Below are 17,901 nucleotides of genomic sequence, written 5' to 3' on the forward strand. Positions count from 1 at the left end.
CCCTCCAAAGACAGATTCATGTAAAAACGAGTTCCTTCTCAAGAGGAAGGCATCAAGCCTCTATTCTGTAATAGCTCCATTTTTAAAATAATTCCATATTTGTTGTTTAAAGTTAGTGTTCTATCAGCAAAAGCACTGTTTAGCTTTACTATAATTATTTATACAATTTCTACATATTTATTTTGGTAAGAGCCCCCTGCTGGATTCTTAGGGGTTTACAAGCTGCTACAAAATGAAGTTCAAAACAGACACCTACAGGAAACAGCATGTGCCTTATGTCAACTTTTCCCACTACTCTGCTAACCTCACTAAAGACCCGTCTAGTCAAGAATCAAGAATATATTTCCTTATAAATCCATATGTAGTTAGATATTGAACAACTGATTCTTTCCCATGACTAACTTTGAAACAGAGGTACAGAACTCAATTCTTTTTGGGGAATTTTGTGCTCAACAGTCTTTACAGATCCAAATGGTTGTGGATGGGCCTCAACATGTGAAAGCCAGAGAGACACAGGAACTTCTCAACGTGCTGGGAGGTAAGAGGTAACACTAGCACCGGCATCGTCAGTGTTTTGTTGCATAAAGATTGTCGGGACTAGGAACCAAAGTCATTATTTTGCCTTCCGGTATCTTCGCAGACCAATGGGACCCAAGGCCTATTGGTAGTGGTTTTCAGGTAGAATAAGAGACGTGCCTTCCTGAAGACTTGAGATCAGCTCTTACTCTGAAAAGCACAAATCAAAATAATTGGAGGAAAAGTCACTTGCTGTTTTTGTGGCCTCTGGCTCTGTGTTGCCCAGAGCCCCACATGCAGTAGATCAGAGCAGCCAGGGAGCACCTACTGCAGCTATACTGCACCTGGGGGGAAAACACTGGTTCCAGTTCCCACCTCCAGGAACTGTTTTTAGTTTACACCACCAGTAATTCTGAGTACCTACCTGCACCATTTTATAAGAGAGCAGGTGGGCAAAATCTGAGTCATGACAGGTGCATCCAGTGGTACTACTAAAGAAAAAACACGAACTAAATGTTTCTTCTACTGCAGGTTTCCCATTGTCTGCAAAGGAAGAAGATGTGTCACGTAGAAGAGAAAACGTACGAAAGGTACTGTCACCCGAGTACTGGATCACATGCAAAGTGTGGTAGGAAATTAAATCTAATCCAACATTGGAGGTTTGCAGAATTTAAGCAACTTACCAGGTCAAGAAGATGCACGGTGGCCTTCCAGTCATTCTCGTCTTCACCCTTTTTATTTTACTGTTTGAAGGCTGACATGTAATAGAACCCATCATAGGTGGATCCTAAATCCAGTCCTTGCCTTAATGCAAGGAGTCTGTAGGCCGGACTTGGTGTTTCTGTTCAGCTAGAACCATAACCACAAAGGCACAATGTGCACAAGCACCTCCCCACCTTTGTGGGTCTAGGCCCCGACTTGGTCCAGTGGGGTACAGACATAAGCCTTGCACAAATCCTGCATGTCTGTAGTAGCTATTATTTATGAAATGCAACGGTTACTTTTCAGTATTTTGTAGTGTTCTAACTTCCTATGATATTAATTCCATGATCAGTGTTGGTAGATTATAGATGAAATTGTTAAAAGTACTATTTTAAGAAGTAATATAGTACATCTGTAGGCAATTATATAAAAGTACAAATGTTAAGCCACAGTAATGTCCTTGAACACAATACAAGGAACTTTGATACTCTAAAATAAATCACATTAAGAAAGTGATGTGTTCTGTTTCATTTTTATCCTGTCACCCAGAGATTATGTAAATCATTCTTAACACTCAGTAGTCAGGGATAGTATTAATAATTCCCACTGAGACCATAATGATTTTTTTCCAATAAAGAAATCAAGGTAGTAAGCCAAAAGGAAATTCACCTATACTGAATACTTAAGTTTGAAAAAACAAAAAAGAAGAGTAATTTAGAATATTATTAGGTATCTCTCTCTGTCCTGCAGTTCAAAGATTTGTAATTGTTTTTCAAATGTAAAATTTATTGCAATACACGTATGATCTGCACGTAAGACAAAAGTGAACTGTTGACACTGTGTACTCTGAAAGTATACTCTTGCCGACATAAGCAAGAGGTGAAAAATGGTCAACAAAACCATTTTAAACTTAAAATAAGCCCAAAGGACTTAGATTCTGTTGAACTGTGGAGCAATCAACTTGGTAACATATGAACATACTGTTTTCCACATGTGCAAAGCAGGACCTCATCTTCTGACAAACAACAAAACTCAACTACAGTCTAAAGCTGTAGAAACTACCCGCAGATCGCTGACTCTTGGATCCCATCCCACGGCAGCAAGGCAGGAAGACTTCAGTCTCTTGCAGTCTCTTGCAGTGTGATGTGCAGTCCCTGCATCTGGTTCAACGCCCAGCTGGTTTGGTGGACCTCCTGTTTTGAGCAGGTTGTTTGCAACAGAGAGGTGTGAAAGGAGAAGTGCAACTTCTGACCTAAGTACAGCCCACCTTTGAAAAGCTGACCACTGCAGTAAACTCTCCAGAAATGGCACTCCTTTTTCAGCGAGTAAGAGGTTAGGCCCATTTTTAGCAGTGGTATGAATGCACCACTCCATGGGACGCAGGCACAGTCCTTTACTTCAGTTTAGGAGTCCCTCCTGTTGCTGAAAAAGGCTACTGAGGAGGTAAAATAATTCACAAATAATTTCAGATTTGAAGCTTTTCTCTCTTGATTCTTAACAGCATTAGTAGAGAGTAGCAAGGTAGGAACGGGAGGGGGACATGTACATACAGAAACATCTCAGCAGCAGCATTCTTGCTGATGTGTAACAAAGTACTGGATACAAAACAACATTGCCAGAACAGCTACAAGTAATGAGTAAGTAAATCCTGGATTCCATCTTAATTTACCAATTCAACACCAGTACTGCAGACAAAAGGGTAAATTGGCATGAGATGAAATTCCAAGGAATTGAGTTATATTAAGAATTAATCAAGATGAGGAGGAGCCTAGTGGCTTCACCAGCAAAACACGTCAGCATTTCCCAGAAACAAACCACCTGCTGCTGTTAAGAAATCAGTTTGGAAATGTCATCCTCTTTCAAGACAAATTTGGTTTTATTTTTAAGTCATTGAAAATTAACTGGCTAACATACAGCTGGTATTCAGATTTTCCCTTGTGTAATTGCTTAGAACAAGCCAAAGACAAAAAGCAAAACACAAACAAAAATTCTTAGAGAACACTGTAAAAAGCAGCAACATATTACACAAACACCACTTTAACATCTGTGCTGGAATCAGTGGCTATAGGAGATCAACTCCCCTTTTTGCTTTTTCAGCTTCAGTTTTTTGAGTCAAGGCTAAGAAATGCTTGCAAAAGAATAAAAAAGAAGTCTTTCTATTTCTAATTCCAAAGTTAAAAAAGAATGACAATATCAATCTTCACAGCTTTCATTCATTTTTATAAAAATTATAGTTATTTTATATATCCATAAATAAAATACAGATGCCAAAACATACACCTACAGTTCTGCTTCAGTAATATCCTCATCAGGGCAACAATAGTATTCCACAAAACAGATCTGTCCATCTTCATTCCTAATCATATACTGCAGTGAAAGAAATCCTTGAGCATCTGTTCGAATGGACACTTTACAAGATAAAGCCAGTGCCTTTGTAGATGGCTTAAGCAAAGAAATCTTGTACCTGGAGGGGGGGGAAAAAAACCATTACTCCCAATTAAAGCCACAGAATAACTAAAAACCAATTAACAACGTCCTAATTTGATCTTTTCCTGGTAACAACATCAGACAGATGTTGTTACTGCTTAGCTTTTGATCACAGACACCAACTTTTATCAGCTGGGAAGTACTTTTTTTCCCCCTGGTACTAGTGAAATAAATGTTACAGTAATGCAAGAACAGTTTTTTAAACTTTCCAGCAAGAACGCATGACCTGCCACAGAGTGCACTGATCAGACTTCCTAACCTGTTTGTCTGGGTCTGGTTACAGTGGAATGCTTCCATCAAATCAGAGTCCCTAGGGTAGTCCAGATGTGCACTTCCTGCATTTCCAAAAGTGGACAACCTGGAAGACAAAAGGCACCATCTCAAAATACCTGATCACAGCTCTCTAAAAACTCGTCAGAATCAGTCATCTTGCATATCTCAATGGCTGTTTCATAAAACACTAGTTTGTTTTGCTTTACTTAAAAATGCTAAACTGTCCACATCACTGTCACATTTACCATGTTGTCAATAAATTCATTACTATATTAATTAGATTACATATTGTGATTTGCTATACTCATTACAGTTCTTCTTGAAATAAAGCAATATTCTAAAACAGCTTCCCCCTCTTCACCCTGAAAACTTCCAGGCCTTGCCAACAAAGGCCAAGCATGAACACTGAGTTGAAAGCACAGCTTCCAGTACCTGAAGTAGGGTTTATCTGGAGACATGGTAATCTGCAGAACTTCACTGGTCATATCCAGTTCGGCAAATGCTTCTCGTAGTCCCTCCGACTGCAGGATAATTTTATTAACAACCTTTGTACTGCAGAAATCAAAGTCTAACAACTCATCAGGTTCTTGAGTGTTAATTTTGCACACTGTCACTACTCCTCCTTCTTCCAAGAAAAGCATCAAGGGATAACCATAACCACGATAACACATCCTAAGGGCCGTTGATGTTCCTGAAAAAGAGAATGAAATATACATTCTTCAGAGAGCTAGCTAGCACCTGTGATCACTTTAGAAAATTCACATTTTACTGGCATATAGGGCACAGATCAATTTGATTTAGCATGTTTGGTCCAGCCTCCAATACACTAATGTAGCATGCTTAGTGCAGCCTCCTAGACATCCGATGAAGTACTAATGGTTATGCAGCAAAATGAAATGATTGGAATGTAGACACCAGTTCAAATCCAACTCATGTCATGGACCAAACAGGTAACCCTAGCTGTGACAACGAAGCTGGATATTGCTACGTATAGTTTAGTGGAACTGGAAAATCTTCCATGGTCTGAGGCTCTCTCTGGCTCACATCATCTTTCTTTACTACTCCTGTTTTTTGTGCAACCCAAACTGAAGTTAACGCAGCTTAGTTTGCATTACGGTCACATCCTCCTTTTGCTAGGTAATCATAATCTGGATGTTTGGTTTCCCAAAATCAGAGTACTGTTTAGTACAGTTGATTTGGTTCTTTAGGTCAGGGTGACAACAGAAACAGCAGAGGAATGTGGAGTTCAACACACAGCTGCAATGGTAAAACTGCCCAAAAAACCTGGTGTCATGGTATCACTACTCCATATGAGTACACAGTGCATCCTGTAGCACCCATACAGTCATGCTAACTTGCAGTTGTTTTTGCTTGCGAAATTATTTTTTGAACAATCATCAAGTAAAAAAAAAAAATTAATTTATAGGAAATAAAATCTGCTAAGAGCTGGGGTTTTTTTGTTTAAACTAATGGGTTCATGTAATTCAGTATTTTTATATGTAATTGTGAAGGCAGCTTCCCACGCACCTCTGTCACTGAAAAGCATACAAACAGGATCAATAATACAGTCTACTTGTTTTTTGTAATTCTCACACTTGATAAGCAAGATCTAAAGTGCTTTTACAGCACCTGAAGTGCTACCCAATCCAACTGCAGATTTCTTGTGAGACCTTAGGTAAGTATCATTCCTCAGTACCTTATCTGCAAGCTGGAGATAGTACTCACAAAACAGAGAGTGGTGTAGCCTGAAGAAGGCAAGGAACAGAAGGTGCCACATAACAACTATTGCATTGGGAGCAGGAGCACAGTGAACTGATGGTGCTACCTGGAAGCCCTGCAGACTTCTCAAGCCCAGTAAATCTGCACCAGAACATTTCCTAATTCATGCATATGCTTGTTAATGTTTCTGAGGTAGCTGGATGTTCCAGGGTTGCACAAGCCACAGAAATATTGGAAAAGAGACATTTATTATTGAGTTGATACAAAATTTTTTGTTAAGACAAATTCCAAGCTATGTATATATTGTCTCTCAGAGTGCTGATTTCTGCTACAGTTCACTGCAATTAGTCAGCCCGAGTCCCTTGTAAGGCCAGTGTGGATCCCCTGTGGCTTGAAGATGTACTGATAGCTTCTGTGCTTTTTCAGCTCAGAGTGACAGCTCTGATAAGAGGCTGCCCCAGCCTGCCCAAGCAGTAGTCTTTTAGCTTGATGCTGAGGGTATGTGCAGCCTGCCTTGCTGGCCACTTAAAAGCATGTGGCAGTGTGAAGCACCGTCCCTAGTAGAGGGAACCTTGGCACTCTCTACATCCATACTGACTACCTGGAATGGGCTGCAGAGGAACAATTTTGCCAGTTGTGCCCAGGTTTTCCCCTTAAGCAAAGGGCACTTGGGAACATATCAGTGTGTGTGTGATGTGGATGACCTGGGCCCTGGACTGAAAACAGATTGACAGGAAAGGCAGTCACGGCATGTGTCAGTCCTAGGGTACAGCACTGGCCTCAGAGTCAGAACTCCCGTCTAAACACCACACAACTTGCCAGAGATAACTGAACAAATTACTTGAAAGAAAACAATAATGTTTTCCGATCACGGTTACAGAAACTATTTGAGATCTTCAGCCCCAAACCAGAGCAAGGGTACAAGCTGGTGCTGTTCATTGGACCTCATGCCACAAAACGGTTCTCTCCCAAAAAAAGTGGTTCTTTTGTGCCTTACACAGATCCAGGAAACATTACTTTCACAGGAAGGCTCCTCTGTTTCTCAGTTACCCCAATGGCATCACGCCGACGTATACCTTTATTCCATCTTCCAATGGAATCAGCCCCTTTTAGCCTCCAGCTGCAGCAGTCCCTGACACACTGGCTAGGCTCACATCCATCAGCTCCTTTCTTCTCTCCATTGACTGTTATCACAGCACACACTTGTATTAGCTTAAGTAAAGAGGATGGATGCTGCTTAACAGCGATAGCTGCCATGCTCAGAAGGACTTCAGGTGAGGAAGTCAGAAATTTTGCCAAGACTGGAAATCTCCTTATAGCTATGTACAGGTTTCACTATGTGATTACACATGGTACACATACCCTGTCAAGATAAATATGCACCATACCTGGCAAAGAACTGGTACCAAAAATGGTCAGGCAGTCAAGAAGAACAGACAAATTGATCCGGAATGTCACCGATTCCTCCTGAACAGCAAATTCCTGAAAAATTTCTGCCTGTAAAAGGAAGGAAAGAGATGAAGAGAAGGGATTTTCTGCAATTATTTTACAGTATACACTTATTTCCTTTAATTCAGTGCTTTCAGTTTCAGAGATCAGTACAATACAAAGCGATTTCTACATGTAACACAGTATTGATTAAAGAAAAATGGGTCTTTATCCTCAAAACTAGTAAAATAAAATCTGGTCACGGTTGAAACAAAGTAGCATGGCATAAGCATGAAAACCTAAACACTTGTCTTTTATAGTTTAAAAACAAACAAATGTTAAAGCCTAAAGCTGCCTACTTCTGGAGCTGGAAACATTCAGGGAACTATACAATGTGAGGGTCACCCTTCTCCAGAAACAATCCTTATTTACTTTCCTTCACTCGGAATATGAGTAAACATTTCAAATAATAAAAATATGTAAGAACAGAACAGAATAGTGAGTTCACCACGTTGAAACATGTGCTGAAACATGCCTTTGACTAGTCTGATGGGGGTAAACTACTACAGGCTACCCCGTTTGCCACTGGACACTAGCTGCTTTGTGGTAACTGCAGGAACAGAGTATCTCCAAAACAAAGCCGGGTGACCTGAGCTGCTTTTCAAAAAGCAGTTACACCTTTTCATTGGCAGCCAAGAGGGCAAACTGCACCCTGGGGTGCATCAAGCACAGCATAACCAGGCAATCAAAAGAGGTGATTATCCTGCTGTATTCAGTGTTGGTGCGGCCTCACCTTGAGTGCCGTGGGCAGTTCTGGGCCCCACAACTTAAGAAGGATGTGAAGGTCCTTGAATGCGTCCAGAGGAGGGCAACAAAGCTGGTGAAAGGGCTGGAAGGCATGTCCTGTGAGGAGTGGCCGAGCACTTTGGGCTTGTCTACTTTGGAGAAAAGGAGGCTGAGGGGTAACCTCATTGCTCTCTACAGCTTTCTGAGGAGAGGAAGTGGAGAGGGAGGTGCTGAGCTCTTCTCCCCGGTACCCAGTGACAGGACACATGGGAATGGTTCAAAGCTGCACCAGCAGAGGTTTAGACTGGACATTAGGAAGCATTTCTTTACTGAGAGGGTGGTCAAACACTGGAACAGGCTTCCTAGAGAGGTGGTCGACGCCCCAAGCCTGTCAGTGCTTAAGAGGCATTTGGACAATGCCCTTAACTTTTAGTCAGCCCTGAAGTGGTCAGGCAGTTGGACTAGATGATCGTTGTAGGTCCCTTCCAACTGGAACTATTCTATTCTATTCTTAACAGCTCAACACTCTCAAAGGAATCTCCAGTCACTGTTCCTCTGGTCCTGCCCACATGTGCCCACTGCTTAACTTCCACTAGCACATGCTGGCCACTTCATGAGCCAGCCTAACTCACTCAAGTAGCAGAAAGCTAACCAAACGCAGCACTAGTGTAAAGAAGGACTGTGCAGCAAGAAGCAGGAGAAAGCAAGGGCAGATGCAGAAACAGGGAGACTCAGGCTTCCTCCCTTTCACACACAGCTCAGGCTGCAGTTTCACAGATAGCAAAGACACAGACTCTAAAGGGCAGAATAAAGGTAAAGTTTGGTTTGAGTTAATACCATAAAATATTCCTCGCCCATTTACATCCCCAGTATCATACAGGCTTTCAAAACCAGGAACCAGCACAACGCCTGTTCTTATGAACAAAGCATTTACAAGTCAGATATGCATTTAATAAAAACAAACAAAAAAAACCCACTGAGAAAGTAAACCATTGTTAAAAGAAGAAAAAAATAAAAGTGCACCTTAAAAAATTAAAATTAAGCAAAGCCAGCAGTCACAGCTATGAAAGAGGTAGCAGAAAAGTAAAGGCGGCTACTTCTTATCTTATATTAAATGCAAGTTAAGAAGAAATAATTTAGATTGCTATTTAAAGGTGCCTATATGGACAGTTCGGTGCAGCTGACATCCTTTGCCTATGTGTCACCTCTCAAGCACCCTTTCTGGACAAAGTTCAGGACAGGCAGAATCAGAGAGCGAAAGAGGCAGACCACTGCTGCAGCCTTGTGATGAAGCACGCACTCCTGCCCTGTGGTTGGAAGCCCTCAGCTCAGCCCAGCTGATATGCTGCAGATGAGTGTTTGAGAATTTGTACTCTCTTTCAGAGTTGACTTGAATTCACCTTTTCGGTTTTGGGATGAAACATAATAAAAATACCAGTAGATAGATACTTTATGAACTTGCTCACGCATCAAAGAACACGGTCGAAGAAGCAGTGGGCTTAGCAGGTGCCAACACACTGAACGAGGCTGCAAGTTCGTCACGCAAGCAGGCAGGCGTGAACAAACCAGGCGCTGAGCTCGGCCTTTCAACAGCAGGGACACCTCATAAATGACCACAGCCTCATCACAGCACTTCCTTCACGTCAGCTCCCACAGCTACGCCGTGACTTCAGCAAAGTTTCCCCCTCTCCGCGGGTAAAGGTGCTGAACACCTCCTCTGCCACGAAACTGGGGCCTTTCTAAGGCCTCTAACAGCGGTACCAGCCCCTCCTCACCGCTAACGCCGGGGAGGGGCTGCCCCACCGGCAGCACCCGGGCCCGGGGCCCGGCCGGGGGGGCGCAGCCCCACCTGGATGAAGGCGTTGGCCTGGATGCATTTGGCGTCCTCCACCGTCACCCGGAGGCCGTTGACGGTGGCGAAGCAGGTGGCGTGGTCCTGGAAGTGGACGGCCCTGAGGATGCTGGAGAGGTGGCGGGCGTTGTCCAGGCTGGCGACCAGCACGTACTGCTCGCCGCTGGCGGGCGGCTGCGTGGAGAGCGGCATGGCGGCCCCCCCGCCGCGCCCACGGCGCTTCCGCAGAGGGCCGGAAGAGCGAGGGCCGGAAGTGCGAGCGGGCGGAAGTGCGAGCGGGCGGAAGTGCGAGCCACTGTGGGCACGGCGTGGTGCGGCCAAGATGGCGGCGGCCAAGAGGAAGCGTGATGCCCCGGCTGCGCGGCCGAAGAAGCGTGCTAAGAAGGCCCCGAGCACGCCCGAGCCGGATGCCAAGCCGGGCCCGGACGGAGCGAGCCCGGAGGAGTACAGCATCCCGCCGCCGGTCTCCCAGGTACCTCCCAGCCCCGCCGCTCAGGGTGGAGCGGATTGGGCCGCGCCGGGCCGGGCCGGGCGTCCCGCTCTGCTCCCTGCCCGGGGCGGCGTTTACCCGTAGGAGGGGTCCCTCGTCTCCGTGCCCGGGCCGTGCGGGAGGGAGGTATTCCGCCTCCGTGGGGCAGGCGGTGCTGTCTGCAGCGGGCCGCAGGGGCCGCGGTGACCCGCTACCTTGTGCTGCTGCGGCTGGCGGGCTGCGCGGCGGCTGGGGACCGACTTCTGCTGCTGCCAGGGCTGGGGTAGCAGGACTCGGGGTGTCTGGGGGGAGCCCCGCTGCTAAGCGAGGACAGGGAGGTGTATTCGTAATGTTTTCATAATGCTAGCACGACTGAAAGTAACGTGCGGTGGTGTAGTATTTCTGTGAAAATATGAGAAGAGCATTATTGTGGTCAGTTAAATAAGTTGTATTACCTTAATCTCAAAAGTATCTTAGAGAGGTGTGTAATTCTGTTGTATACAAAGGATACATGGAAATTATGCCTGTTTCATTTAGGAATCATCCTGAGAAGGCTTCAATAATTGCCTTGTAGTTTGCTTAAAAAAAACCCAAAAAGTAGCACGTTGACGTCCGAGATCTCGTCACACGCTCATCTGTAGGAGCAGCTAAATTGTGCTCTGAGACTGTAGCTCACGTCATTTTGCAGGGAAGGAGGGATGCCTTTCGCAAATAAGTATTGCATGTGGCTTTTTTAATACTTATGTGTTTTGTACAAGTTGAAAGCTTTATGTCGGAACATACCGAAGCAGGATGGATGATGCTTCTTCATGTAAAAACTTATGTCCCTATGTTCTGTAGGAAAGTCAGCACTCTTGCTGAGAGAGCGATTCTGTGCGGACGGGGAGATAACGTTAAGAACAAGTGTTCTTCCTGTGTTTTTCTGTAATTACAGTTTTAATGTTTATTGTTGCTGTGTTGTAGTTTTAAGGCTTCCTTTTTCTGCTTCTGTGTCTTTTTTCCTAGGGTAAATGGAAAAACAAAGAGCGAGTGCTTATTTTCTCTTCTCGTGGAATTAATTTCAGAACAAGGCACCTAATGCAAGACTTGAGAACGTTGATGCCTCACTCTAAAGCAGGTAGGGTTAGGCATCGTCCCTAACTTGCATTTTCAGAATAGTTTTAAACCAAGAACTTCTAACAACCTGTTCTTTTTAAAAATGTGGTACATAACTGTTTTGATGAAAGTTTTATCTTAAACAAACAAACACCAAACCCCTTTTGAGCCAACCAATACAGCGACTGTTGTATCTTAATATGTTCTGGGAAATGACTCCTATGGTCTCAGTCCTGTAAGTGTCCAGTTACTTTTGTTGCTATGTTTATTTATTGCATAACATGGCTGAAACAACTTGATAGTTATTCTTAATCTTGCATTTGTAACTAATAAAAGTTTTGCAAAAAGACTGACTGTTAAAAGAACTTACTGTGTTAAATTGGTTTTCCAGCCTTCTAAATGTTGGTCTTGTCTTCCAGATACTAAAATGGACCGTAAAGACCAGTTGTTTGTAATTAATGAGGTAATCCAGGATTTAACTAGTGCTTCTTTTTTATTTTCTCTGGAAATACAACGTGCAAGAGAAAAGGGCAACCAACTTCAAAGGATCTCATACTAGTTATAGGAGTTGTATAACTTCATAGATGAAAATTATTGATACTCAAAAAGCGCTCATGTTAAAACAGGAAGTTGACTTTTGATTAATAAAACAAAATGAAACCTTTAGTTAAATATAGATTTTTGTCATGAAGAAATAAAACAGAATGTGCCTTTCTATATAGGTGAAAGGTGTATTACAGTTCATACTTGCAGGGAACAAATATGCAGCCAGGCCAAACAGTGTCGTAGGACATTGGTAGTTCTGAAACTAGAACCTAATGTCACAGCTCCTGCTCCAGTGTTTATATCCTGGAGAGCTTATCAGATTGCTCATAGCTTTAGTGAAGTTATTACTCCTGGTAATAAATACATGAGATTTTTCAACAAAACAAGTGCTTCAACTTAAGTTTGGGGATGAGTAGGTGTAATTTATTAAGACAAGACCTTTGCTTTTGACCTTATATTTTGGAGCAGGGAAGATACTAGAGATTAAAGTGGAAAGGTTTTGAAAGTGTCTTCAGAATTTTGTGAACAGCTCATTTGGCTTGTCTTGTGTAGGTGTGTGAAATGAAAAACTGCAATAAGTGCATCTTTTTTGAAGCCAAAAAGAAACAGGATCTCTATATGTGGTAAGGAAATGTTATGTTTTCTTACATTTCCATATGTAGCTGGGGATGTTTCCATTCTATCTAAACTTTCTTACTGTAACAGTAAAGATGCGTGAAATAGCGTTGCTTAGTTAAATCTGTACTAATCTTTCACTTCTGTGGGTAGTGCAGGTTTACAATGCATGACCAGCTTTTGTAGACTGCTCCAGAAGCATTTTACAAAATTGTTTAGAAAGCAAGTATTCATAAGTATGTTAAAGGAACATGCTTATAACATGAACAATGATGCTATAAAAGCAACTGAAGTTACTTCAATATAGAAATAACTGTTTGGAGTGCACTGTAGAAATCCAGCATACCTTCTAGCTGCTGTTAACATTTCTCTTTTCTCTCTTCCCCACTACCTGTCTTCTGCAGGCTTTCAAATACACCACAGGGACCATCAGCTAAATTCTTAGTGCAGAACGGTAAGCTGGTTGACATTATTGTGTTTGGACTCTTGCTTTCTTGTCTGTACAGTTTTCTGTAAGTACTAAAGTGATCTTTTTAAAAAAAATCACTGTAGTTCACACACTGGCTGAACTGAAGATGACAGGAAACTGCCTGAGGGGCTCACGGCCCCTTTTGTCTTTTGATCCAGTAAGTATAGGTTTTATTTCATTGAGTATGCTTTTGTTTTCTTTGCATGACTATTGCATTATCTTTGTATGTAAAATTACTTTTTTTCTTTGTAGACATTTGACAAGGAGCCACACTATGCCCTGCTAAAAGAATTGTTTATTCAGGTCAGTCTGTAGGTCTGCGGTCCAGTGTTTCTTCCTCATTGGAAATTTTTTTTGGCAACATATTTAAAAATCTCAAGTTTTTTTTAAAGTAGTAGTTTTACACTTCTGCACTTGAAAAATCCTTCAAAGGATTAGGGTCATGTGCTTAAAATCATTGGGACACTTGTTCTTAAGTTTTGAAATGTAACCTGAGATTGGGATCTTAGTAAATAAACATGAATTAAAAATGAGCCATTTCTGTCTAGCCTCTTAAATTACAGATATTTAGAAGTCCTGCCTTTTATTACAGATATTTAGTACGCCACAGTATCACCCCAAAAGCCAGCCGTTTGTAGATCATGTTTTCACCTTCACCGTTACAGACGAGAGGATCTGGTTTCGGAATTACCAGGTTAGTGGTCTCTTTTAGCTCTTCAAGAGGAGCTCAGTGGAGTAATTTCATATCAAGTCCATTAACTACAATAAAATGAGAAGAATCATTATTACCAGGATATCCCAACACCTAGTGCTTGCACAGAGTAATTTCAGTGTTCTAAAATGGCTTATCTTCTCCCGTATCTCTGGAGAGAGCTGGTTTAAGTTCTGTGTACTTCAGCTTGCATTCTGTTAGTTGTGATTCTGTGATGCTTGTCTTGGTAATGGGAACTACGAGCCAAAGCCTAAGCTTTGCTTGCCTTTTAACCTTACTTGCTGCTTTGACCCAAAGTGTGCTGGAGCTTACTTTCTAAAGGAGGAATTCACAAATACTCTCTAAGTGCTTGCTTGAACCTAAAAGAACTGCTTTATATACAGAATTGTGTTTATACAAGTCTAGCTTATCAGCTTCAGTGGCATCGTGTCTTGGATTTAAATTCAGTTGCGTATCACCGCATGCGAGGTGCCTACAAGTTCATATACTTTGATTCGATCCATGAGGAATGAAGAGTATTCTTTTTATTGCAGATAATAGAAGAAGATGCATCTCTAGTAGAAATTGGGCCTCGTTTTGTCCTGAACCTCATAAAAATCTTCCAAGGTAGCTTTGGAGGACCAACTCTGTATGAAAATCCCCATTACCAGTCCCCAAATATGGTAAGCAGCTTTGTCTTTGTCTTCTCTTTCATTTAGTGACTAATTTGAAAATGGATCTTGCAGTCTGTCTGTGCAGGAGAATCACGTATGCCTTTCCCTGGGACCCTATGTAGAAGAGTGCCCTAACTGGTCGCAATTTGAGAACACAGTAGTTTTGTAAAAACTGAATGAATGCAAAATTCATGTCACTGAAGAGATGGCATTACACTGAGGATTTTGACAATTAAGCAGAGAAATTACCACCTGTTTCATTAGTAATTGATTTCTTCCATCTTGCTTATTTGAAACCTGATGTGATTTAAATTATTATTTTTGTAGCATCGGCGGCTGATAAGATTGTCAGTGGCGGCTAAGTTTAGAGAGAAACAGCAAGTGAAGGAGGTACAAAAGATTAAGAAAAAAGGGAGTAAGATGCTTATTGAAGAAGATCCCACTGAAGTGGTCTTTGAAACTCCAGCTGAAGAAAAGCCAGTGGAAATACAGCTTGTGAAACCAGAGTCAAAGCCAATTGTTAAAGATAAAAAGAAGCCACGCAAAATTCAGAGGAAGAAGCAAAAAAAGCTTTTCAGAACTGAAGCATCAGCATAAATATTACAAGTGATGAAACTAGCTATATTGTCATAATATTGTACATACTTGTTTTTGCAGGCAAAACTAACTGGACTTCAGTTTTAAGTAAAAAAAAAAAAAATCAATTTCTTTATTAGGATTGAGTTTGCAGTCTTTTATTGACTTCCTCCCATTGAGAGGATTCTGGGTTTTGAAAAACAACATGGCAACAGGGCAGGGGGAATAAGACACTCCAAATATTTCTGCTTTTGAGAATTGGCCTCTTACACTTGAACCTCTCTGGGAGACAGCTTACTGGTAACATGTACCAGGAATAAAAATAACTGGGTAATCATTGATGCTCATCGTGAACTGGAATTCAAAAGTCAGCTTTCCTAGTCTGACACCAGTAGAAAATCCTTTTAAAGTTTTAACTTTGTAGGAATTCTCTCTTGGGGGGTGTTGATAACTTTTTCACCTCATAATCCCTCGGGAATTCAAAGGGTTATGGCCTTTTAATTGCTTTTTTTAATAATAGTAAAAAAGCTGCTGCTGTTGCCTGTGGTACCTCCTGGACTGTCGTGGTTCAACCCGAGCTGGCAACTAAGCAGTACACAGCTGCTCGCTCACTCCCCCTCGGTGGGGTGGGGGAGAGAATCGGAAGGGTAAAAGTGAGAAAACTTGTGGGTTGAGATAAAGACAGTTTAATAGGTAAAGCGAAAGCCATGCACAAGCAAAGCAAAACAAGGAATTAATTCACTGCTTCCCATGGGCAGGCAGGTGTTCAGCCATCTCCAGGAAAGCAGGGCTCCATCATGTGTAACGGTTACTTGGGAAGACAAACGCCGTCACTCCAAATGTCCCCCCCTTCCTTCTTCCCCCAGCTTTATATGCTGAGCATGATGCCATATGGTATGGAATAGCCCTTTGGTCAGTTGGGGTCAGCTGTCCCAGCTGTGTCCCCTCCCAGCTTCTTGTGCACCCCCAGCCTCCTCGCTGGTGGGGTGGGGTGAGGAGCAGAAAAGGCCTTGGCTGTGTGCAAGCACTGCTCAGCAGTAACTGAAACAACATCCCTGTGTTATCAGCACTGTTTTCAGCACAAATCCAAACACAGCCCCATACTAGCTACTGTGAACAAAATTAACTCTACCCCAGCCAAAACCAGCACATGTACCTAATCAGGTTCTGAAATGTTGCTATGGGGGAGAAACAGGCTAACATGATTCTAGCCCTTAATAACAAATTCATTGCAAGTTCCCTAAAGGCAAGAGGTACGTGCTACCCTTGAGTACTTGGCTTGAGGTACAGGTACATGAACTTGGGCAGGTACAGGTATGTGTAAAACCTTACACCTACAGTAGCCTGAAATTGAATTGCCGGTGATTCTCTGTTACAGCAGCAGTGCTTAAAAGCAATGATTGTGTTTAATAAAATTCCACACTTTTATACGTTTACACATGCAAGCAATTGAATTACCTGTGTCATAGTTTAGCTTCAGTTGGCAACTAAGCACCACACAGCTGCTCGCTCACCCTCCCCCCCGGTGGGATGGGGGAGAGAATTAGAAGGGCAAAATTAAAAAAACTTGTGGGTTGAGATAAGAACAGTTTAGCAATTTTTTTTTAATGCTGTCCTCTTGGTTCAATTATATGTGTTGTTTAGGTCTTGTTTTTCAAAGTAGAGTGAGTCCATATAGATTTTTCCATATAAAATTGGCAAATAAGCTTCCAATATTGCTTAAAAGTCATTACAGCCAAAAGCCTGGATTTTGCTCATGGATAATGTCTGTACTTTAAATGCAGCAGAGTTCATTGCACACTGAACTCTGAAAGTCTAGAGTTTGGTTCACTGCAGTTCTTGCCCATTGTCTGACAGTTGACACTGCCTCAGAGCTGCAGCATGAGGTCAGCTTTAATTTGGGGCTGTATTTTCATGAAGCTTTCAGGAAATTATTGTCTGCGAGTTTGCCCTTTTGCCAGGTGCAGTTAAATAAGTCACTATGTTCGTAAGTTATTAGCTGGGGAAAGGAGCGTACAACTATTCTTTCACAGAAAGTGAGTGTAATGGCATCAGCCTCCAACCAGACTAAAAAATCTCAACCATAATTGGGTGAGAATTTCTCTATAGTGCTCAGCAAAAGTCTGATTCCAAGAAACACTTCTTGACTGATGTTAGCAAATAGTTACAGACCTCTTTGAGGCTATTTCTTCGTTACTTTTCTTTAATCTGCTTTCCAGTTCCAGACCTCATGACTTGGCTCTTCCACTGACTCTAGTGCTGTCTCCCTGTCCATTCTCCCAGTTTCCCTGTGTTTCAAGGTCTTGCTCATGCCCTGTTCCCATTTGGTTCCTCTGTTGGTTTCAGCCTCTGGTGTCTTGGTGCTGAACGGACACTGCTGGTACAAGAGGACACTGACTTGTTAAGCGTTAAATTTTATCCCGTTTGGTAGGGCAAGGGAAATTCAGTGTTACCTCTGTAATGAGGTGGCCTGTGTGCCATCTGATTGGAACGACTGGTGAATACAAGCATCTGCTCAGTTTGTGTAGTCTAATACATAAAATCACAGAATATCTCGAGTTGGAAGAGACCCATAAGGATCATTAAGTCCAACTCCGGGCTCCTCGCAGGACTGCCTGAAAATAAACCATATGACTAAGAGTGTTGTCCAGATGCTCCTTGAACTCTGAGAGGCTTGGAGCCATGACCACTTCCCTGGGGAGCCTGTTCCAGTGACCAGCCACCCTCTCAGTGAAGAACCTTTTCCTAATGTCCAACCTGAGCTTCCCCTCACACAGCTCCACTCCATCTCCTCGTGTCCTGTCGCTGGTCACCAGAGAGAGGAGATCAGCACCTCCCCTCTGCTGCCCCCCGAGGAAGGTGCAGACTGCCGTGAGGGCACCCCTCAGCCTCCTCTTCTCCAGGCTGAACAAGCCAAGTGACCTCAGCCGCTCCTCCTAAGTCTTACCTCGAGGCCTTCCACCATCTTGGTTGCCCTCCTCTGGACACACTTGAATAGTCTGA

The 17,901-nt window shown here is 42.7% G+C and overlaps 2 protein-coding genes across 2 annotated transcripts; one reads left to right on the top strand and one right to left on the bottom strand.

The window, feature by feature from the left end:
* Positions 1 to 3,498: 3,498 nt before the first annotated feature.
* RAD1 (RAD1 checkpoint DNA exonuclease) lies at positions 3,499 to 8,769 on the bottom strand. The gene is made up of 5 exons (XM_075488609.1): positions 8,749 to 8,769; positions 7,086 to 7,194; positions 4,411 to 4,669; positions 3,965 to 4,063; positions 3,499 to 3,682 (listed from the first exon to the last, which is right to left on the bottom strand). Exons 1-5 carry the CDS (start codon positions 8,767 to 8,769, stop codon positions 3,499 to 3,501), a joined length of 672 nt encoding a protein of 223 aa, XP_075344724.1.
* An 860-nt stretch (positions 8,770 to 9,629) lies between these two features.
* On the top strand, positions 9,630 to 15,224 carry BRIX1 (biogenesis of ribosomes BRX1). The gene is made up of 10 exons (XM_075527183.1): positions 9,630 to 10,235; positions 11,238 to 11,349; positions 11,747 to 11,790; positions 12,426 to 12,496; positions 12,893 to 12,942; positions 13,041 to 13,114; positions 13,210 to 13,260; positions 13,550 to 13,651; positions 14,203 to 14,331; positions 14,650 to 15,224. Exons 1-10 carry the CDS (start codon positions 9,765 to 9,767, stop codon positions 14,917 to 14,919), a joined length of 1,374 nt encoding a protein of 457 aa, XP_075383298.1. The 5' UTR covers positions 9,630 to 9,764; the 3' UTR covers positions 14,920 to 15,224.
* Positions 15,225 to 17,901: the final 2,677 nt, after the last annotated feature.

Source organism: Mycteria americana, chromosome Z (assembly GCF_035582795.1).
Source record: "Mycteria americana isolate JAX WOST 10 ecotype Jacksonville Zoo and Gardens chromosome Z, USCA_MyAme_1.0, whole genome shotgun sequence".
Classification (NCBI taxonomy): Eukaryota; Metazoa; Chordata; class Aves; order Ciconiiformes; family Ciconiidae; genus Mycteria; species Mycteria americana.